Below are 24,341 nucleotides of genomic sequence, written 5' to 3'. Positions count from 1 at the left end.
AATTATATATTTATAGTTTATAATTGTTATTAAGTAACATTATACCACGGGACAATTTTTGATTTTATACAATCTTTTCTAAATAAGAATGCTTTGATATGTCTAATATTGGTGGTATTAAAAAAAAATTAAGGATTTAATCCGTATTGAAGGGACATGTTAATCTTTTTATTATTGTTGATTCAAAAACCTGTCCGGCTAAAAAACTCATTTATTTTATTAATATTGATCTTATTTATGATATGATTCTGAATTATTATTTAAATATTTTAATCGATGTAGAACGTTGAACACATATTTTCGTCAACTGGATAATATATGTCCGTTTTTTAAATTTCGAATCACAGTATATGCAGGAAAAAAAATTGATTTTTTTTTTTTACTTTATGTAGTATATGATGATTCAAAACAGTTAAAAACAAATCAAACAAAGATGATAGGAGAATCATAATTCTAAATCTTAATCAAATCTTCTAAATATCTAAATTATTAAATATGGAATATCCGGTGTATGAGTTGGGTTAAATATAACCTGACCCAAGAAATTTTTTATGACTAAAATTTAGAAACGGGTCGGATATCCGAATAACCCGAAAGCATTTTTACCCACCCGTCACTAAAGTGTTGCAAAAATACTAATATAGATTATGTCTTTTGTTTGAGTGTGCAATATGAAATGATATAATTATTATTTTGTAACTTCTTTTTCTTTTTTTATTTGTCACCGTAACTTATTACTATTCTTTTTCCGTATTAGAAAAGGAAACTTTTTTTTTGTCGACCATCTTCACTAATATGAAAAAGAAAAGCCCAAAACATGGACAATACAAGTGATGTTTCTCCAATATTTACAACTTTAATTAAAATTTTAAAACAGCTTAGACAACTCAAACTAAAGATAAAGATAACAAGAGAAAGTGCCAAGTGTAGACACATGTTTACCCATGAGAAAGAGATAGATGACACGAAAAATAAAAGGATTTATAAATACGATTTTAAATTTTCGTCTATTCCCCAACTTCGGTAAAAAAAAATATTATATAATTTGTTTAAAGAAAATTAAATATAGAATCAATTATGAATTTGTCACTTTTTTTAGTAACATTTATGAACTTTGTCATTTTTACTAAAATTTTATGAGTTTACCATTTTTCAAAATATAAAAATATAGTTCATGTATTTTATCTGTTGTATTTAGATTTAATCAGATCTATTTATTCTAAGAGTTTAGTTTTGTTATAAAATATGTAATTTAGCAAAAAAGAAATCATAAATATATCTATTTTAAGTATTCAAAAATGGCATATCAGTAAATTTGATCTAAAATTGCAAAATCCATAAATGTTACTAAAAAATAATAAGATCTGTATTAACCCCTTAAATATATGACATTTTCTTTTACAAAGTCGTCCACATGCTCGGTCATCTAGAGCTTCAAAACGGGATAAAACCCATGGGTCGAGTCCAATTCGTTATGCTACAAAAGGAGGATAAATGGCTAAAATCAATCCAAACAATTTGTCGGATGTTTTTTTCCAACCCAAACTTTGGTACCATGCAATTATAAACCTGAAACAACAAAATTTATAAATTACCAATCTAAACCATATAACAGTTAATCAATTTCTACATCGACTTTCACGGTGTTAGTAAACTCATCACCATTTAACGGTTTATTGACACCATGAAGGTCAAAATCACTTTAAGTTGTCACGGTGTCGCCAAAATGTCGTCTCACTCAGCGTTGTTTAATGGTTTACTAATACCATTAAAGTCAATGTAAAAATTAGATAACAATTACATGGTTCAAGTTGGTAATTTGACAATTTTATTGATCCAGATTCGAAAATGCATGGTGCGCAATTTGGGTATGAAAAGACATCCGAAAAATAGTTTAGGTAGATTTTGACTATTTTCTCCTATAAAACAGGTATAGACTATAGATTTTAAATCAACTAATAAATGGTTTTGCGGGTTGACATGCGATTAGTCGTGAATCTAATGAGTTTTTGTCCGCGATCTGGTGAACCAACTGACTACTATTTATTAATAAAAAATTATATTTATAAATAAATATTTTTGAACAGCTAATTAAGTATAATTTATTAAACAAGTGGCAAATTAGAAAGATTTTAATAAATGAAATTAGAATATTTGTAAAATTCATGATTTATAGGATTATTTCCTAATGTACAGTTGTTAATTTTCAAAATGCTTAAACTAAACTCGTGAGCCAACCCACGGGTCCACATACATTGAGGGTGTTCTAACAACCGGATCAGAGGGTTTTGATTGAGGGTTTTCATTGGGACTTAATGGTGGCCGTGCTCTTCCTAGGAATAACATGACATGCAGGGTGAAATATGATACAAAAAGCGCATTGCAAGCTAAGCATATCCGCCGTCGAACAACTCAAGAACTTTGCAGCTGATAGTATGATTTCTATTTGTTAGATGTTCAATTTTGAATGTTTTGTGGGATAATTTCATTCGATCGAGTTATTTTTATGTTTTGTTCTGAAAGCAACCTAGTTTAAATTTAATGATATGAAGGATAGAATTTTAGTTAACCTTACAAAAATAAAATAAAAATATTAAGAATGATAATCTCGACCGGCAACCCGTGCAACACACGGGTCAATATATATCTAGTATATTATAAACAAGTGGCAAATTAGAAAGATTTTAATAAATGAAATTAAAATATTTATAAAAGTCATAATTTCTATATTTTCTAATGTACATTTGTTAATTTTAAAAATGATTAAACTAAACTCGCGAGCCAACCCGCGAGTCCACATACATTGAGGGTGTTCTACAACCGGATCAGAGGGTTGTTATAGAGGGTTTTCATTGGGACTTAGTGGTGCTTGTGCTCTTCCTGGGAATAACATGACGAGGGTGAAATATGATCCAGAGAGCGCATTGATGCAACAAGCTAAGCATATCTGCCGTCGAACAAATCAAGAACAGTGCAGCTGATAGTATGATTTCTATTTGTTAGATGTTAAATTTTGAATGTTTTGTGGGATAATTTCATTCGATCGAGTTATTTTTATGTTTTGTTCTGAAAGCAACCTAGTTTAAATTTAATGATATGAATGAGATTGTAATTTTAATTAAGCCAGTTTTGACATAAACTGATGTGTTTTTTTTTTTTTTCTTACACATCAAAAGAAAAAGTATGATCAAAATTACAATTTTGAATATTGCATGGTTCTCTGAGAATTTCGTATGATATAAGCATACTCCTCATGAGAGCAAAACTGATACTTATTCAAAACGATGTAGTTTTGATAATTTATATACGGAGTTATACAGTTTGCAAAGCCTATATATAGTTGAAGGTTATATTTCGGGTGATTTTGAGTTGGCGATACTAACCTGCATTTTTTTAGTTTGTGGATTAATTTACAAAAATAAGTTCTTTGGAGGGTTTTTTTCTGCACAAAACCCTTCTTTTTTCTCTTGCTAGTCTTTAATTATTTGGGATCCCTAATAATTTTCTCTATTAACGATTTAATAATTATTTTAATAAAATTTATATATCATATATTAAATTTATTTTATTATTGACTATTCCGGTCTTGTTTCTTAATAATATATAACGTGCTTTGTACGTAAGACCCAGTTCTCTATTATTTGGTCAAGTGGCGCAGCTGTGGTATGATGTCGGAAACCCCATTATCTCACGAATCTGTCCTTGTCCTAAGCCGTTGACTAGATACATAAAGTCTTTAATTTAAGACGACATACAGTTTCTATTAAAGTCTTAAACTTAATTAAAGACTAAATGAAGGACTATATATACACACTTCCGTAGTCTTTCTCTTACAAGCTCTAATTTCAAATCTCAATTTGCGTGTCTATTATATTGCAAATTCATGGCTACATCAAGACTTAATGCCTCTTTACGCTTTCCCTCAAGCAGAAGACTTGACTGCGAGAGCTATGTCAGTCTGAGAGCTGACGATAAGATATGCCCGAACCATAGCCGCTCCTTGTGGCCATCTTATCCGAAGAGCAAACGAAGATCGGACTTTGGTGGTGAATGCTGTGGCTGCAGCAGGGGAGAAGCTAATAGGAACCATGATCGAGAGAGGAAACATGGTGAAAAACTCAATTTCTCATTAATGATCTGATTGTTCTGTTACAACAATTATAGTCAACAGACTCAACTAAACCAGAAATAACCAAAGAGATTCACCTTAATTAGATGAATAAACCAGACTATACAGAGCCCTTAACCAAGCCTATTATATACAAGTATAGACTATAGTATGGAAACTATATACACTCTAATAGCCTCCCTCAAGATGGCAGTGGGGCAAAGATGTTGCACACTCCCATCTTGCCTGTTAGTGCATGAAACTGAGCAGGATAGATAGGCTTCGTCAAAGCATCAGCTAATTGATCTTCAGTAGCCACATACATGGTTTTAAGAAAACCTGATTCAATCGCCTCCCTCGTCTTGTAACAATCAAGCTCCACATGCTTAGTACGCTCATGGAATACTGAATTGTTTGCAATGTGCAAAGCTGCAGTGTTGTCACAATAGAGATAAGCTGGAGGAGTGAATGGTACCATGAAGTCATCAAGAAGCCGTGATAGCCAAATCATTTCCTTAGTGCCCTGAGACATAGCACGAAATTCTGCTTCTGCTGTGCTCATAGAGACGGTTTCTTGCTTCTTTGATTTCCAAGAAACTAAAGAATCTCCAATAAACATACAGTAAGCAGCAACACAACGTCGAGAATCAGTACATGAACCCCAATCTGAATCTGTATAACCTCGCAAGTCAAAGTTACCATCTGCAGGATAAAAAAGTCCTTGACCTGCAGTACCCTTCAAGTATCTCAGAACCTTATGGGCTGCATTCAAATGTATATCCCTTGGATCATGAGAAAATTGACATAGAGTATTAACTGCATAAGCAATGTCAGGTCTTGTAATCTGCAAATACATCAATTTCCCAACCAGCTTGCGATATTGAGTTGAATCTTTCAGAGGAACACCATCTTCCTTGTTCAGTTTTACACTCGGGTCCAAAGGTATAGATGATGGTTTACTACCAAGAAAACCAGTAGTAGACAATAACTCCAGAATATACTTTCTCTGACAAATGGAGATTCCCTTAGCAGATCTTGCAATTTCTATACCAAGAAAATATTTAGCTGCTCCCAAATCTCTCAACTTGAAATAAGATTTCAACTCATCAGTGAACCTTGCCACAGCATCATCACTATTACTCACTATCATGATGTCATCTACATACACCAAAACTCCAAGAAACACTCCATTAGCATATTTAAGAAACAGAGTATGATCTGCATTAGACTTCTTAAAACCCATTCCCTTCAGAGTATTAGAGAGCTTAATGTACCATTGCCTAGATGCTTGTTTTAGGCCATATATGGACTTATGTAACCTACAAACAGCATTAGGAGGCAAAATTTCTCCACTTAGCTCAGCATAACCTTGAGGAATCTTCATATATATCTCCTCATCCAAGTCTCCATTCAAGAATGCATTAGAAATATCTAGTTGATGAACTGACCACTTCAATTTAGCAGCAAGCAACAACATCATTCTGACAGAAGTCAACTTAGCAACAGGGGAAAAAGTTTCTTCATAATCCAAACCTTCTTCTTGAGTATAGCCCTTAGCTACCAGACGTGACTTAAATCTCTCAATACTTCCATCCGCATTATGTTTGATTGTGAAAACCCACTTACAACCGATAGCCTTTTTATTTGGGGGAAGACTGCATATACTCCAGGTCCGAGTCCTAGTCATAGCACCAATCTCCTCTTTCATCGCATCACACCATGCCTTAAAATCTTTAGCTTCTGAATATCTTTGTGGGATAACAGCATTTGTGATATTATTAACAAAGGCACGAAAAGGCTCAGCTATATATGAATAAGAGATATAATTGTTCATAGGGTATAAGATATTACTAGTAATAGTATAACAATGAAAATCCTGCATGTGTTTTGGGGGTTTCTTTTGGCGTTTAGACTTTGGTTCAGAAGGAACCAGAGCCTGAGAAGATGACACATCTTGAGGTGGATGTGCATCAGGAATTGATGTTTGCTCAAGAGGCAAATCATCGGTTAGGGCAGGCAACTGTAATAGAGGAAAGAAATCTTTGATATCATCCTTGATAGTAGATGATATGAAAGGAAAAATATCCTCATGAAAAATGACATGTCTTGAAATAGAAACAGCATGTGTCTCTATATCTAATAGCTTGTACCCTTTGTAACCTAGAGGATATCCTAGAAACACACAGGCTCTAGCCCTAGGTTCAAATTTATGTCTATGCTTAGGAGAAGTAGAACTATAACACAAACATCCAAAAGTCTTTAAAGACTCATAGGTAGGAGGAGTGTTTTTAAGCATCTCATAAGGAGACTTATTATCTAAAACAGGGGTAGGCAATCTATTTATCAAAAAAACTGCTGTTAAAACACAATCTCCCCAGAATTCTAAAGGTATATTGGACTGAAATAACAAGGCTCTAGCAACATTCAAGATTTGCTGATGCTTTCTCTCAACCACGGAATTCTGTTCAGGAGTTTCAGGACATGAATGATATGCAACAATGCCATGTTCAGCAAACAAATCTTTAAATTTTAATTCATGTGCATTGTCTGATCTAACCGATTTTAATTTGGTCTGATATTGTGTATGAACCATATTAACAAAAGTAGGAAAAACATGTGAAACATCTGATTTGTTCTTTAATAGATAAATCCAAGTGGCTCTACTATAATCATCAACAATAGTGAGGAAATATTGAAAACCATCTTTAGTAGGAACAGAGAATGGACCCCAAGTATCTATATGAACTAAATCAAATGCAGCATTACACATATTCTGTCTAGATTGAAAGGATAAATGCTTTTGTTTTGATAAATGACAAACATGACAAACATGAGAATGTTCTTTATTTATCTTCTTATCTTTAATATTCAACACATCAGACAACAAATCGATTTTAGAATAAGCAGGATGACCTAATCTCTTATGCCATGTAATAGAATCAACAACAACAGAAGAACAAGTAGAAAATTCAGGACACATAGAATTGGTACCTTTTAAAGACACAGAATGATTATTTTCATTGAAATCCAGAACATAAAGATTCCCAACTTGACTACCTTTACCAATCATCAACTCCTTTGTAAGTTCCTGAACAAAACATGCATCAGATGTAAAACTTACTTTTGATTTTAAAGTCTTTGTAAGAACACTAACACTGATCAAGTTGAATTTGAATTCAGGAATAAAAAGCACATTGTGGAGAGAGATTGCATCAGACAGTTGAATGAATCCTATGCCTACTATCTTAACTGTACAATCATTGGGAAGTTTAACAAAGGTATTTTCTAGGGACCTAAATTCTAAGTAAAGGTCTCTATTGTGTGTAACATGGTGAGTGGCTCCTGAATCTATTACCCAAGCTCTAGGAGACACAGCTGGTTCTCGAGATATAGATGAAACGAGCATGTCATAATAAGCATTAGAGTAAAGTGCCAGAAATGTACCTGAGATCTGTGAGATCATAGGTACAGAGGGTGTTGCAGAAGTCGAAGCAGAAGATGTAGTCGGCAGTGATGTGGAAGATGGAGTGTGAAGCTTGGTACTAAGATAAGAAATCATAGTCTGAATCTGATTAGTCGAGAATTCCTCACAATAATCTGTCTTCTCACTTGGTGAATCATGCACAGGCTATGTTACTGCAAGATTAGTAGTACCAATGGTCTGTGCCTTCTTCCACTTTGAACCAGGTTGTTGGTGTCGGATCCCGCACCAGAAGTACGAGACCAACCAAAGATTGCCACGTAGTCAAGATAATAGGCCCATAAAGAATGAAGCCCATCGGACCCAGGAGTCGAAGGGACGGTCGAAGTGGTTGTCACCACTTCGACCATCCGAAGTGATTACATTGCGACATGAGTTCGATGAAGAAGGCATGGGTAAGATGGTTCAAGGATATTTGGGCCAGAAAGGCGAGGCCCGCGAAGATCAGAGTCAATTCAAATTCAAACGTTGAGCATTAAAGTCGAAGAATCAAAACGGACACATTTAAGAGGGAATAATCTTACTTAATTATTCATTTTAATGACAATTCTCTATAAATATAAAGGCCAATGGCCATGTAAGGGGGATCTTCCTCTGAAGAGAGAAATAATATAGCAATTTTCGTATCAATTTACAAGTTTTTACGCATTCATTTTTGTCCCTCAAGAATTATCTTTCCCACTTAACAAAATACTTGAGTGTGTGAATCCGACATCCACATTTTGGCGCCGTCTGTGGGGAGATCAGGATTCTTGAGTGGTCAGATTTCTTTTTTTCTACATTTCCGAGATAAGCGACAATGTCCGGAGGAGACGCCGTTGAGACATCATTGGCCGAAACCCTCAAAGCTATGCAGTAAACTATGTCGGACATATCACAAAAGTTCTCGGATGTGGAGAAGGCCGTCGATACGTTGCAAACATCCCAGGTATCTCTTAGTCAAAACGTCAATAATATACAAACTCGTGTTCGCTCTTTAAGTGCAGGAAACCCGGTGGGAACCCGAAGAGGGATATTCAACTCGCCAAGTTCCGCTGCACGAAATGAAACCAGCGGACAAACAACTCCCGGTGCTACTAATAATGTAGCTCAGACGTCGGAAGAAGAGACGCAGCTCGGGGATGAAGAACAACTTGCAGCTCAGTACGAGCAGGAGAACCTCGACCAGTTCGAGACCATGAGGAAGGTTAGCTAGGAATTAAAAGAAATGAAATCAAAACTTCATCAGGCTACAAGTTCGGAGCCAGACATCAATCGAGTCATTGAAGAAGCTAGGCGAACACCTTTCATCCCGCGAATTGCAAGTTTAAGGATCAAAGATTCCCGGAAGCTCAAGTTGGACCCTTACAGCGGATTGGAGGATCCAAAAAGCTATCTTGCAGCCTTTCTGATCGCTGCAAGAAGAGTCGAATTGGATGAAGCTGATGAGGACGCAGGCTATTGCAAGCTGTTTTCGGAGAATCTATGTGGCCAAGCTCTAATGTGGTTCACCCAATTAGAGCCGGGTTCGATCAGCAATTTCGACGAACTATCAGCCGTGTTCTTAAAGCAATACTCTATCCTTATGGATAAAAGCGTTTCGGATGCCGATCTTTGGAACTTAACGCAAGGATCTAATGAGTCACTTCGAGTTTTCATCACCAAATTCAAAGGAGTGCTATCAAAACTCCCAAGAATCTCACAGCAATCAGCTTTATCTGCCCTACGAAAAGGATTGCGACATGATTCAAGGTTTAAAGAAGACTTAATACTTCATAAACCAGACACAATTCAGGATGCACTCTTCCGCGCAAACAATTGGATGGAGGTAGAAGACGAAAAAGAAAGTTTTGCCAAACGGAATAAACAAGAAAAGCCGGCAATCACCGTCCCTACCAAGAAGTTCGAGCCTAGAGAGAGCAAAGGACCAAGGAAGTTTGGGTCGCAACCCTTCAATAATTCCGTCGGGAAGCAATTCCAAGGGAAAGGAAGATCAAACACTTGGGTCCGTGATGAAAGTCTATATTGCGACATTCATAAAGTAACCGGACATTTAACCAAGGATTGCAGCGTTCTTAAAAAGCACCTCGCGGAGCTTTGGGCTAGTGGCGATCTTTCTAAATTCGTTATAAAAGATTTTGTGAAGGAATACCACGAAGCAAAGGAAAACTCCAAAGATCAAGATTCCAAAAGACCAAGGTTATCCAACGAGGAAGAACCAAGGAGTTCGAAGGGGAAGATCAATGTGATTCTAGGAGGTTCCAGATTTTGCGGAGATTCAATAAGTTCCATCAAAAAACATAGACGAAATGTCTTACTCAAAGCAAGCTTGAGCGAAGAAATTGATTTTCAAGGTGCTTCAATATCATTTAACGAAGAAGAAACGCGGCATCTCGAAAGACCGCATGACGATGCTCTAGTCATTACTCTTGATGTCGCAAACTTCGAAGTATCAAGGATCCTTATAGATACAGGCAGTTCGGTCGACTTGATCTTTTTAAGTACTCTAGAAAAAATGGGAATCAGCCGAGGAGACATAGTAGGACCTCCGTCTCCATTAGTTGCATTCACAAGCGAATCAGCCATGTCTCTCGGGACAATCAAGCTACCGGTCCTTGCCAAAAAAGTATCGAAAATTGTGGACTTCGTCGTCTTCGATAAGCCCGCAGCTTACAACATCATCCTCGGGACTCCCTGGATTTATCGAATGAAAGCAGTTCCCTCTACATACCATCAATGTATCAAATTTCCAACATCAAATGGGGTGGAAACAATTCGGGGAGACCAAGAAGCTTCACGGACTTGTTACTTAGCTAGCCACCGTATGAAGATTCAATAGCAACTAACGAAGCCCGCAAAAGAAGGACTAAAAACAAAATTTCCTAGTGGGCAGAAGAAAGAGGATGTAGTAGTCGAAGTGGTACTGGAAGAAGACAAGCCGGACCGGAAAATTAGAATTGGAGCAACTTTGACTGGCCAAATAAAAGAAGCTTTGATCGAACTCTTAAGCTTTGCATGGTCAGCAGCGGACATGCCGGGCATAAATCCGAGTATAATTTGTCATGAACTAAACGTAGATCCAAGCTTCAAACCGGTGAAACAAAAAAGAAGAAAGCTTGGAGTGGAGCGGGCAAAAATAGTAAACGACGAAGTGGATAAACTTTTGAAGATAGGGTCCATAAGAGAAGTGCAATACCCGGAGTGGGTAGCAAACACCGTCGTTGTCAAGAAAAAAAACGGGAAAGATAGGGTTTGCATCGATTTTACAGACCTGAATAAAGCATGCCCTAAAGATAGTTTCCCGCTCCCGCATATAGATCGACTTGTAGAGTCCACCGCTGGAAATGAGCTGTTAACGTTCATGGACGCCTTCTCGGGTTATAATCAGATAATGATGAACCCCGAAGATCAAGAAAAGACTTCATTTATCACAGATAGAGGAATCTACTGTTACAAGGTAATGCCTTTTGGTTTGAAAAATGCAGGAGCAACTTACCAACGATTGGTGAACAAAATGTTTCACAATCACCTCGGGAAGACTATGGAAGTCTACATAGATGATATGTTGGTTAAATCATTGAAGAAAGAAGATCATGTTAAACATTTGGAGGAATGTTTTGATATTCTCAATAAATATCAAATGAAGCTGAACCCGGCGAAGTGCACATTTGGAGTCCCATCCGGAGAATTTCTTGGCTATATTGTGACAGAAAGAGGGATTGAAGCCAATCCAAATCAAATTAACGCCTTTCTGAACATGCCATCTCCAAGAAACTTCAAAGAAGTACAACGGTTGACTGGGCGGATTGCGGCTTTGAACCGTTTTATCTCGAGGTCAACAGATAAGTCGTTGCCTTTCTACCAAATTCTAAAAGGGAACAAAGGATTCCTTTGGGATGAGAAGTGTGAAGAAGCTTTTGGGCAGCTTAAGGCATACTTAACCACTCCACCTATACTCTCCAAACCGGAAGAGGATGAAAAACTTTACTTGTACGTATCAGTTTCAAACCACGCGGTTAGTGGAGTCTTGGTTCGGGAAGACCGTGGGGAGCAGAAACCAATTTACTACGTGAGCAAGTCAATGACGGATCCGGAAACCAGGTACACAATGATGGAAAAGCTTGCACTTGCGGTGGTAACTTCGGCTCGGAAGCTGCGTCCATATTTTCAATCCCATTCAGTTGAGGTATTAACTAACCAACCACTCCGAACAATACTTCATAGTCCAAGTCAGTCCGGACGTTTGGCGAAATGGGCGGTGGAATTAAGTGAGTACGACATAGAGTTCAAAAGTCGAATCAGTATGAAGGCTCAGGTCTTAGCAGACTTCCTTACCGAACTACCAATACCTGGAACGATAGAGCAATCGGAGAACCAAATTTGGAAATTACACGTAGACGGGTCTTCAACAAAACAAGGATCTGGAGTGGGAATCAAGTTGGAATCTCCTACATCAGAAATTCTAGAACAATCATTCCGATTATTATTCGATGCTTCCAATAACGAGGCAGAATACGAAGCCCTTATTGCCGGACTTCGACTAGCACAAGGAGTTGGAGCTAAAGAAATATTGGCCTATTGCGATTCGCAATTAGTAGTTAACCAATTTAATGGAGATTATGAAGCCAAAGATTCAAGAATGGAAGCGTACCTCGAAGTGGTAAAGGATTTATCTAAGAATTTTTCGAAATTTGAATTAATCCGCATACCTCGGGGAGAGAATACAACTACGGATGCATTTGCTGCATTGGCGTCAACATCAGATCCCGGGTTAAAGAGAGTTATTCCAGTAGAATGCATTTCAGAGCGAAGCATTCAAGACAACAAAGAAATTCTCGTCATTACAAGATCTCGAGCAGCGGCACGTGACCGCGGCGAACCAGATATCAAACCGCCTTCAAACAAACGAAGGAAGTCAAAGGGATCAAATACATCTAACAAGGAACCCGTTGTTTTAGCTGAAGAAGTGATTCCAGAAACGATGTTAGAAACCGAGCCATTAATCGAGGAGGATATTCTTGAACCAAACGAACATCCCGAACCAGAACCACGGATATTTCACAAAGTTGACCAAATTCCGGCTAAAGACTGGGGGGCTGATTGGAGGGAGCCAATAAAGCACTACATCATGACAGGTGAGCTCCCAAAGAATAAATGGCAGGCCAGGAAAATGAAAGTCGTTAGCGCGAAATTTTGTCTGTCGAAGGATACGTTATATAGACGAGGTGTCAGTGACCCTTACCTATTATGCATTTTTGGGCCCGAAGTCGAAATCGTCATGAGCGAGGTGCATGAAGGATTATGCGGGAGTCATTCATCAGGAAGAGCTATGGCTTTTAAAGTTAAAAGAATGGGGTATTTTTGGCCCACTATGATCACTGATTGTGTTAAGTTCGCCCAAAGATGCAAGCGCTGTCAACTCCATGCACCATTGATCCATCAACCGTCGGAATTATTCTCCTCCATTTCCGCCCCATACCCGTTTATGAGATGGTCAATGGACATCATTGGACCATTACACAAATCAACTCGAGGTGTACAGTACCTTTTAGTCCTTACGGACTACTTTTCAAAATGGATTGAAGCTGAGGCGTATGTTGGTATCAAGGATTCGGCGGTGAAGACCTTTATTTGGAAAAACATTATATGTCGACATGGAGTTCCGTACGAAATAGTCACTGATAATGGACCACAATTCATTTCACACGAGTTCGACGCCTTTTGTGCGGACTGGGGAATCAAAGTTAGTTATTCTACTCCACGATATCCGCAAGGAAACGGACAAGCTGAAGCCGCGAACAAGACAATATTAAGCAATCTCAAGAAACGCTTAAGTCATCTAAAGGGAGGATGGTATGAAGAACTCCAACCCGTCCTGTGGGCCTATCGTACAACCCCTAGGCGACCTACAGGAGAAACTCCATTCTCTCTGGTTTATGGCATGGAGGCGGTAGTACCAGCTGAACTCAATGTGCCCGGACTTCGTCGAACAGAAGCACCGTTAAATGAGGAAGAAAATTCAGCAATGCTTAACGATTCACTAGATACCATAAATGAAAGGCGTGATCAAGCTCTAATTCGGATCCAGAATTACCAACAGGCAGCAGCCCGGTATTACAATTCAAAGGTTAAAAGTAGGCCGTTCTTCGTGGGAGATTACGTATTAAGGCGCGTCTTTGACAACAAAAAAGAAGAAGGTGCCGGAAAACTCGGTATTAATTGGGAAGGACCTTACATTATTACCGAAGTGGTTCGAAACGGTGTTTATAGGTTGAAAGACCTAGAAGACAATCCAGTGAAGCGACCTTGGAATGTGATCAACTTAAAGAAGTTTTATGTTTAAAGCTATATGCATTATTTTTGTACATGAACTACGGTGTGGCTTGATCCCGAGATGGGTACGTAGGCAGCTCGGAAATGAGTTCAGCTATTAATAAAAATTTGTTTTATTTCTTTATGAAAGGAAAAAGGTTCGGCTATGCGAACATACAAAAAATTGGAAATAGAGCGTTATTTAAAAAAAAAAAAAGAGACGGAATGTCCTTCATCGTACACTTCGGATTATGGAAATCTTGTTGATGAGCAGAACACTTCAACTCCTTGACCAGCAAGATCGAGGATCGACATCATGCAGTCCGGAATTCGAGCAAAGTCGGAAATTCCAAGCTCAATCCACTCTCCGGGGTGAGATTCAAGGATGTGAAGATCTCTCGACACTGTAGTAAGCCTGCGTTGCATCCGGTTAATCCTCTTCCGAAGTCTTCTCTTTTCCAACATAAGCTTCCGGTGTTGAAGCTCGAGTGCCTCTATGAACGCCGTCGCCGTTCCTTGATCTCTGATTGGGAGATCTCTGATCAAAGCACAGGGGGCTCGGATCTGAGATCTCGAGAAGCCGCGAAGTGGAGGAGGCTGCCTGTTTGGCTCATTTGGAACATCTTCATTCATCATTCCGATTCTGGAGAAGTCGGGCATAGATTCTGAACAGCGTAGATTGAACTCCATACCTGCTAAAATAAAAAAGGAGAGTGGTGAGGAGTAAAGGGGAATTGAACCTATAATTTATAGGAACCTCATATCCCTAGCAAGCTGCGGATTCTATCCAAGGAATGGAATGATTCGCGGAGTGATTTATGCCCTCGAACGGATCCTGCATTAAAAGACGTATCTCCAAAAATATTTGGAAAGAAAGGAAAGTAGCAAATATTTTCATAAATAAAAAGGGGCCGAAGCCCATTACGAGTTTTAAAAAAAAAAGAGAAGAAGTGAAGAAGTTAAAAGAACATTTATGGGAGAGGCTCAGGAACAGGCTCCTTCATCACCGGTTTAGTTTCCGAAGTGGATGCCTTGTTCGAGGCATCCACTTCGGAACGATCCCGAACGCGTTTCCGGCAGTTGCTGGCCTCCTCCTCCAAGTCCTCTTCCTCTTCACTGTCGGATGGAACGGCGCAGACGGGGGCGTTCACGGGACCCGGGACTCCTCTGGCGCGGAGATACATCCGAAGCATCTTCGGGATCTCAGCAACGGAGTCGAAGTTTCGCCACTCCCATTGAAAGGGATCGCTCTCCAAGGCCCGTATCTTCCTTTCCACCCGAGCGATGCGAGCCTCGAGCGTCTGCCTTTTGAGTCCCAGCCGCTGCCTCTCTTCACACAAGCGACGGTGCTTGTCGGCAACCTAACATAAAAATGAGTGAATAAGACGAAACAAGAAGTTTTCAAATCAAAAACTTTAATAGTTACCTTGTCAATAAAATCGCAAGCCTCTTTCTTTTCCTTCGAAGGAAAGTGAAAGACGGCGTGAGGGAAGAGAACGCCGGCCGGTTCAAAGCCGTCGCCGGACAGGAAGAGTGGGCTGCCGGGATCAACGGGGGCTACTGTTTCGTTTTCCATTCTTAAAATATTTCTCAAGCAAGAATCTAGAGTCATGTTTAAATAAAGCTTAAGAGGTAGGTGAGCCTTTATTTATAATGATTTAGGGTTTGGCTTGGAACCATAAATTCATTAATGGTAGCGTGCCCAAGTGGTTTAAACCATTTTTGGAAAATCGAGAAAAGGCAATTATTGCATTAAAAGATGAGCCGTTTTCCTTGAGAAGGGAAAGACAACCGTCGCATTAACTATAAAAGTTTCTAAGGCCCAAGCCCAACAAGTTTACCGAGTTGACTAAACCCGAAGTGGGGAACTCGCTTTAAGCCGAGCTCAGCTCTCGCATCCTAAAGAGAAAGGTTTGATCAGCCTAAAAATCTCGAAAGCATTGCCACAAGGCCACAAAAGGTTAAAAGCGGACTTTGCAAACCCGCATATAATTTTAACCAAACCCCCTGGGGTCACAACCTAGAAAGGTTTAAAAGCCTCCTCAGGCAAATATCTTGTTCAAAAGAAACAATAAAGCCTTCTTAGGCCAAAAATAAGTTTGGAATTAAGTCTTAAAATTAAAGGGACAATCTCCAATTTAAAGTGGACACAGCCACTACGGAGTGATCTCCACCTCGGACTCCGACTCAGCAACCAGAGTTTCATTCACCTCCTTGACTGGTGCTTGATCAGATGAAGCTCCCTGACCACCCTCCGCGGTACAACCAACCTCCGGAGTGACCTCCGGTACCACAGGAGCTACGGGCGGGACAATGCCTTCCGTCTCGCTTGAACCTGGAAATAATAATTCCAGTCAATCAAAAGTACAAGGTAAGAAAAGGTAAGCCTCAGGAGCCAAGCGTTACCTGCCCAGTCCAAACCCGATTCACTTATAGGAGGTGATTCAGTAAAGAATTCCTCGAAGTCAAGCGGGTTGAAGGTCGAAGTGGGAAGAGCTGCCAAGCGACTCCGTTTTTCAGAAAGATTAGTTGACAGCTCAGTCCTCTCTTGCTCCTCAGAGAAATCTGCTTCATGGATTTGATCCAGCAGAATCAGGTTGCTTTCATGCTCTTTGATGTCCGACTCTAAGTCCGACTTAGCCTTCTCAGTTTGCATGAAGCGAATGGCCCCTTGGATCAATTCCATCCCGCGTCCCTTAACCTCCTTTCTGGCCTTCGATGCCGACCTTGCCAACTCAGAATCACGCAACTTGGCTAGCGCCTTGTATTTCGCGTCAAGCTCGATAAGTTGGTTGTTCAGGGTGTCGACGGCTGATTCGGATTCATGAAGTCTACCCTGAACACCAGAAAGTTCGTCCTGGAGCTTGTAATTCCGGTCGTAGTAGTCTTGCAGCTCCCCCTTTACTTGCGCCAGCTCGGATGTTAACCTGTCGACCTTATCCTCCAGATCGTGCTTGGAGCCAGCAGAAGAATTGAGTTCAGTCTCAAGAGCTGAGAATTTCTTCTTCCACATATCAATCTCCTTCTCCCATCCAATGACCAACCCTTCGTAATGTTCGACCATGTCGTTAAGTTCGCTATGAGCCTGGCGTCATACATGAACCCGGGATGGCGAGTCAGTTCGTAGAATGACAATACAATAAAAACAAAAAAAAAAAAAAAAAAAAAAAAAGAAGGGGCGAAGAAAACGGAACTAACCCGAGATGAATGATAAGCGTGAAGCAAATAGCGTTCACGAATTGCAGGGCGCCATTTGTTGAAGTCTGGCAAGATCGAACCCGAACGGGTCTTGAAGCATCGGAAGACGCTGCCTTTTGTCTCCATAGCTGCGAAGAAGGAAGAATGGTAAAAATTGGAATTTTAATAAAGACAAAAAGTTTAAGCATGTGTAAATCACCAAACCTGAAAGCGATTTGACTTGAGGGACAAGAGCAGGCTTCAGCCTCGAGGAAGCATCTCGAGATTCAGAATCTCCACTTTTAGGGGATGCACTCCGAGCAGTCTTTTTGCTGACGGGCTGGGAAGAAGAAGACATGTCAACAGGACGGGGAGGACCCATTGGTTCAGTAGGAGGGGAGGATCGAGGTGAACGGTCAGTCCGAGGCCTTGATTTCTCCCTTCGCGGAGACAAGTCATCATGGGACGACTTGTCCCTCTTCTTACGAACCAAATTCTTAAGTGGTTCGTTGCTAAAATCATCTTGGGGAGGACGGGAAGAATCACGACGAGGAGACCGCTCTCTCCGAGGAGACCGCTCTCTCCGAGGAGAACGCTTGTCGCGGTGCTCGCGGCGAGGTGTTAACCTGTAAGCAGCAACAGATCTGGCTCCCTCGGAGCTGTTGTCATCAACCAGCAGGGTTCTGCTGTAATCTTTTCTGTCAATGGCGGTCGCAAGGAACGCCTTGTTTTCATCACAAGCCTCTGCTATCGGCTTGGAGAGCTTCTTACGCTGGGCAGCGAGGGCCCGAGCTGACATTCCCTGAGTTGGGGGAGGAGGCGGAAGACGATGAAGTAGATTGGGAGGACTCATCCTGAGTTTCCGGTTGGCCTCGACAAACCGGTCGAGGGTGAAAGAATTCCAAAGGGTTTCCCCTTCAAGGATTGTTTTGAAGAACTTGACAAATTCTTCGGTCGGGAGAGTTGGAGCGATGAAAGCTGCGAAATGAAACAACGAATTCGGTCAGTAAAAATAATAATAAACAATAAAGGAATATACGACCTAGTCTCTACCAGGTTTCGCAGACCACTTCGATGGGAGTACATCGGAAAGATTCCCAATCGAAGCGGGAGTTTTCTTAATCAGAAACCAAGGATGGTGCCAGTTCTCATCCTTGTTCGGGAGGTGCGAGATGACGTTTCTATTGGCATTTGGATACGCTGAGAAGTACCCAGTTTTCTTTGATGAACTCCTTACGCTTAGGAGTTCATTCAGCTCGGGGACTCCAATGACGTAGCCGGCCTCCGCCGCAACGGTTATAATCCCGAGGATGGTTCGGAGGAGATTGGGGGTTAATTGAGGTAAAGCGATCTCGAGAGCCGCCAAGAATCGAACTAGGGCTTCAGGAAGGGGGAAGGTCAATCCGCAGCCTTTGAAGTAAATTTCGTAGACGCAAAAATAGCCGGCACGGTGGTTCTCAGGAGATTCCGTAGGGTCAGCTATTTGCGCCTCCGCTATAATTCCAGGAGGAATTTGACAAAGCCCCTTCAATCGCTCAAGGGATTGAAGAGTACAGGTGGATTTGTAATGAGGACCGGCGATGTCGTTAGGACGAGTGCATTCGTCGTTACTAGAACGCCTCTCGTCGTAAGACGGAGATTCAGGTCTTTCAGAATCAGAAGACATCGAATAAAAATGAAAAATTCAAGATCCGGCGAAGAGAGATTTTTTGTGAAGAAGAAAAGAGAGAGTTTTTGATTAAAGTACAAAAGAAAAAGAAGAGAGTAATGGTGAAAAGAAGTTACCTCAAGCTAATGATGAAACCGCCTCGGAAGTCGTGTGGGAAGTGGGAAGGTTTTTCCCGTTTTAATAGTAATTAAACAATATACGGTCATAATGATGACAGATGTCACTCAGTTAAAAAAGGCTAGTGCCGAAATTAAAGGAGTGATGAGATTTTCGGCGGGAAATCAGAAAGATTCTCGAGCGCAATCTTTGGCTATTTGAGCATTTAAAGTCCTCCGAATTGGAATAGCATTTCGAAGAACTTGGGGGGCTAATTGTTGGTGTAGGATCCCGCACCAGAAGTACGAGACCAACCAAAGATTGCCACGTAGTCAAGATAATAGGCCCATAAAGAATGAAGCCCATCGGACCCAGGAGTCGAAGGGACGGTCGAAGTGGTTGTCACCACTTTGACCATCCGAAGTGATTACATTGCGACATGAGTTCGATGAAGAAGGCATGGGTAAGATGGTTCAAGGATATTTGGGCCAGAAAGGCGAGGCCCGCGAAGATCAGAGTCAATTCAAATTCAAACGTTGAGCATTAAAGTCGAAGAATCAAAACGGACACATTTAAGAGGGAATAATCTTACTTAATTATTCATTTTAATGACAATTCTCTATAAATATAAAGGCCAATGGCCATGTAAGGGGGATCTTCCTCTGAAGAGAGAAATAATATAGCAATTTTCGTATCAATTTACAAGTTTTTACGCATTCATTTTTGTCCCTCAAGAATTATCTTTCCCACTTAACAAAATACTTGAGTGTGTGAATCCGACATCCACACAGGTGGATACCCATGCAGTTTATAACACTTGTCAGCCATATGACCAAGTTTATGACAGTTAGAGCACTTAGGTTTCTGATAAGAACCATGAGCCAGATTGACTTGAGATTGATTAACAGGGGAAGCTTGGATCTGGAATGCAGCAGTAGGATTAGACAAAGCAGAACTCCCAACAAGACGTTGGCTCTCATCTTGATCCAGCATATTATAAATCTCAGTCAAACCTGGACGTGGCTTCATATTCAGAATTTGACCCCTAATGTGAGCAAAATTATCATTTAATCCCATAAGGAATTGGATAATACGACTAGTCTCAGCCTCCTCCATCAACTCCTTGACATGCTCACAATTACACTTCTTCACAGTGAGAAGTCTAGTGTTAGCTAGCTGTTCCCAAAGTGTCTTCTTCTTCGTGTAATAAGTGGATAAATCTAAGTTTCCTTGCTTCAGAGTGTGAATGGATTGTTCAAGCTGATACTTCCTTGGAAGATTGCTCACTCTGAACCTCAAGAATAGATCATTCCACATTTCAACCGCATCCTCATAGTACAAGATGCTATCATAAATCTCCTTACTCACTACATTTAACAACCAAGCTTTAACCATGCTATTGCATCTACTCCATATCTTGAACATTCGATCATTAACATCAGGCCTAGGAAGAGTTCCATCTACAAAGCTCAACTTATTCTTTGCATCTAAACTCATTCGCATAGCTATCGACCAATTGTTATAATTCGATCCATCAAGAGTGTGAGAAACAATGTTCAGACCTGGATGATCTGATGAGTGAAGGAAGAACGGACTATGCGCGTTGTCGTATGCTTCAATCGGTGCGGAATTTGACTGATAACGATCGCGAGTAGCCGTAATCTTGAGAGGCGGAGTCTCATCGACGTCATCGGCAACTGGAAAAGAAGATCCAGCTCGAGTCTTCATCGGTGAGTACTCCGATGTTGGAGAATTACTCCGATTCTGCGTTTTCTTCTTCTGTTTCGCCATCGGAAGTGAGATCGAAGCTCAAATGCGTGATTGAAAGTGAAATCGAAGCTTCAGAAGGTGATTCTGATCCGTTCAAGCTCAAATCAACGCAAATCTGGAATCGATTCAGTGATTAAACGGTGGAAAACGAAGAAAAACGAAGAAATCAATGAGAAATCGAAGAGAAATCAGAGAAGCACGAGCAAAAAATGCTCTGATACCATAATAGGAACCATGATCGAGAGAGGAAACATGGTGAAAAACTCAATTTCTCATTAATGATCTGATTGTTCTGTTACAACAATTATAGTCAACAGACTCAACTAAACCAGAAATAACCAAAGAGATTCACCTTAATTAGATGAATAAACCAGACTATACAGAGCCCTTAACCAAGCCTATTATATACAAGTATAGACTATAGTATGGAAACTATATACACTCTAATAGAAGCCAGAGAGAAGGTATCCTGGAGAGCCAAAGGGGTTTGTGGAGGAGATGAGGTTCGTGGTGATGAAAATGCACCCGAGAGATCAGGTAAAAGAAGGAAAAAATGAGTCCAACGGTCTTGTATCAACTTGGAATTTCACAATCGAAGGGTACTTGAAGTTTCTCGTGGATAGTAAGCTTGTGTTTGAGACGCTTGAACGGATTATTAATGAATCTACACTCCAAGCTTGTGAGTTTTTCTCATCCTTTTTTCCTAGAAATGATTTCAGTCTACTAGATCATCTGATTAAATGTTAAAGTGATTAGGAGAATAAGTTCTGAGAAACATTGATAGTGGGTTAAACTTAATCCTACTATATACCTAGTATAGTAAATGTTTTGGACATGATTTAGTGTCAGTTCCTTCTCCTTGGATCATATATGCACATATATTAGAGTTTTCAAATAATCTCCGAGTGATGATCACGCTTATGTTAGGTCGGATTTAATTACAAACTTTATCCCATATAGATCAATAGGACGAATCGGAGAAAGAAAATTAAAATGTTGACGTGTCGCATTTCAAGGAATAAGAATTTGTTTATGTTCCCAGTCTATAATTACAAAATTTAGAAATAACCTAAACGTTGCAAGAATTTACACCTGACGAGTAATAAATCATTTAAAATATCGCCTAAATACTAAAATTAGCTGTGAATATCTAATAGTTAAAAAACAAAAACAGATAATTTTGGTACTAACAATAATAATTAGTTTTTAACATGGTAATCTATTTTCTTGATATAATTTTTCACTAATAATTTTTTTTTTATTAAGTTACATACATAATACATATTAGTCCGATCTATATACATAGTTTTCTTAGATAAAACTTGAGTTTGCGTATGACGCAAGTCATGGTTATGTATTAAAAATGAATACTAGCTATAGTATGCAAAAAGTTAAAAGGTCTTTTTTCTTGTGTAACCTTGTCAAAATCTCTTGTTCTTTCTTACTTTTTTTGGTTAGATGCCGGGCTCAAAAACACAGGGTTGGAAAGGACAGAGAATTTGAGTAGGGATTTGGAGTGGTTCAAGGAACAAGGTTACGAGATTCCAGAGCCAATGGCTCCTGGTAAAATATATTCTCAGCATTTAAAGAATATAGCAGAGAAGGATCCTCAAGCATTCATTTGTCACTTCTACAACATCAACTTTGCACATAGCGCTGGTGGTCGAATGATTAGGACAAAGGTAAGAAAAATAATTATAACTTTATTCTCTAAAAAAGTCACTTGGAATTTTTTTTTATAAGTTGACAATTTTTTTAGGTTGCTGAGAAGATACTCGACAATAAAGAACTCGAGTTCTACAAATGGGATGGCCAACTTTCCGAATTGTTGCAAAACGTGAGTGAAGAATTGAACAAAGTGGCTGAGGTATAGACCATAACATTAATGTGAAGAAATAAGATTAAAGGTTTGGTGTAGTCTAATTCTAAAGCGTATTTTATGTTGAATGGGCAGTTGTGGACAAGAGAAGAGAAGAATCATTGTTTGGCAGAGACAGAGATATCGTTCAAGTTTTATTGGGAGATTTTTCGTTTCTTAATGTCATAACTTGTGATGAGCTTCCAATGGTGACAAAAGTGGCGGGAAGGCCATCAAGAGTATGAAAACAAAATCTTAAATAATTGGACCAAGTGTCCAAGCACATTGTCTTTACATTATGGCAAAATAATAATAGGAAGTCTATGTGGTTACCGAAATGTAGGAATCCCACTTCCTTAGTTGTTTACTTGTTTCTTTTACACTTCCACGTTTATACGAGCTAAACTTTGATTCTTGTTTAATTAATCTTTTGGCTCTACCATTTGTTCATTTGTTTAGCATCGAGCCTAGTACCGTCAACCATTAAGAAAATTCCAACAAAGAGAAATCAAAAGAGATGATATCAAAGAAAGAGAAGAGAAGAAAGAGAGAGACATATTGATGAGAAAGATTGGAGATTCCAAAGGAATCGAAAAAGCAAAAACTATTAGGTTAGAGGCTTAAAGATACACAATTACGGTCATTTGTGTTGATATGCTCTCTTCGTTGTTTTAGATTTGTTTATCTTCGGTGATGATTGATAGGATCTTTTTGTTTCATGCCACTTTCCAAATTTTCTTATGGTCAAAAGTGTTGGGTATGAATTTTTTGATTCATTGTAAGAATTTTAGCGATCTGCTACTTCTCAAGAATAGTAAATTAAATGTTCTTTAGACTAGAGAAATACTCCCTCCGTTTCGTTTTAGTTGTCGTTTTAGGATTTAAATTTTGTTTCGTAATAGTTGTCGTTTTAGGTTTTCAATGCAAATGTTTGGTAAAAATTCCAGTATTATCCCTATTGTTTTAATGTTTTGGCCAATGAAAAAATTTATAAGATATATTAATAAAGGGTAAAACAGAAAATTTAATGTTTTTCTTAATTTGTGTGAGAAAACCTTAAACGACAACTAAAACGAAACGGAGATAGTATAATTTAAGATTTATTTGAGAACAATTCTCGTGGGTTACTTCTCTACATTTTTCTCTTAGGGATTTTGATAATTTTTTATAGGTTTTTGTTTTCGTTCTCATGTCCAATTGATAATTGGTTTTATATGATAGCATCTATTTTCGTTAATTCTTTTTTTTTTTTTTTTCTGAGATAAGGTCATTTGTTTTTAGAGTTAAGGTTATTACCATATTGCCAACTTTTACAATAAATACAGTATATTGCCAATTTCATTGAGGCGTAAGAGGGAAAAAATTATGACAGCGGTAACGAAATCTTGCATTTTCAATCTTATATTTCGTTTCATATTTTTTTATATGTTTATAATCATTCAAAACTATTATTAGAAAAAATTATTTTTTCTCATTATGAGTCTTCACTTTGTGATTTTTCATTTAGGATTGCGTCAATTTACCATAATTTTGTTCCGACCGGATAGTATGGTTAAGAAAAAAAACAGAGTACAAAAAATGACCTCTACTTTACATTAATATTGTACCAATTGGGGGAAATGGTATTTTCAGCAGAGTTTTTTTTTTTTTTGGGTCATTTTCCCCTATTTTTTCTTAAACGCTCGAAAGCTTTTCACTTTTATATAGTGGAGTCAACTTTTACACTCGATTTGATGCTTATTATTCAGTCCAATTACTCTATATTACTCTAAAACATCCAATCACACATATTGTTTTTTCATTTATACATATTAATTGTTCACTAGATACAAATTATAATAACTAGTAATTTGAAATATTTAGAAAATTTTACTTAACATATACTAAATTT

General features: G+C 38.9%; 1 protein-coding gene across 1 annotated transcript; it reads left to right on the top strand.

Annotated features, from left to right (window-relative positions):
- The first annotated feature begins 3,793 nt into the window (after window positions 1–3,793).
- On the top strand, window positions 3,794–22,866 carry LOC9322785 (heme oxygenase 4, chloroplastic). Its single transcript, XM_021034059.1, is given in 6 exon segments — window positions 3,794–3,966; window positions 3,968–4,071; window positions 21,041–21,271; window positions 22,051–22,274; window positions 22,352–22,459; window positions 22,547–22,866. Coding segments are annotated over 6 exon segments (843 nt in total). The 5' UTR covers window positions 3,794–3,883; the 3' UTR covers window positions 22,640–22,866.
- Window positions 22,867–24,341: the final 1,475 nt, after the last annotated feature.

The sequence above is a fragment of the Arabidopsis lyrata genome (genome assembly GCF_000004255.2).
Source record: "Arabidopsis lyrata subsp. lyrata unplaced genomic scaffold ARALYscaffold_2, whole genome shotgun sequence".
Taxonomy (NCBI): domain Eukaryota; kingdom Viridiplantae; phylum Streptophyta; class Magnoliopsida; order Brassicales; family Brassicaceae; genus Arabidopsis; species Arabidopsis lyrata.
The sequence above is the reverse complement of the archived record's forward strand: the minus strand, read 5'-3'. Positions and strand labels throughout refer to the sequence as shown.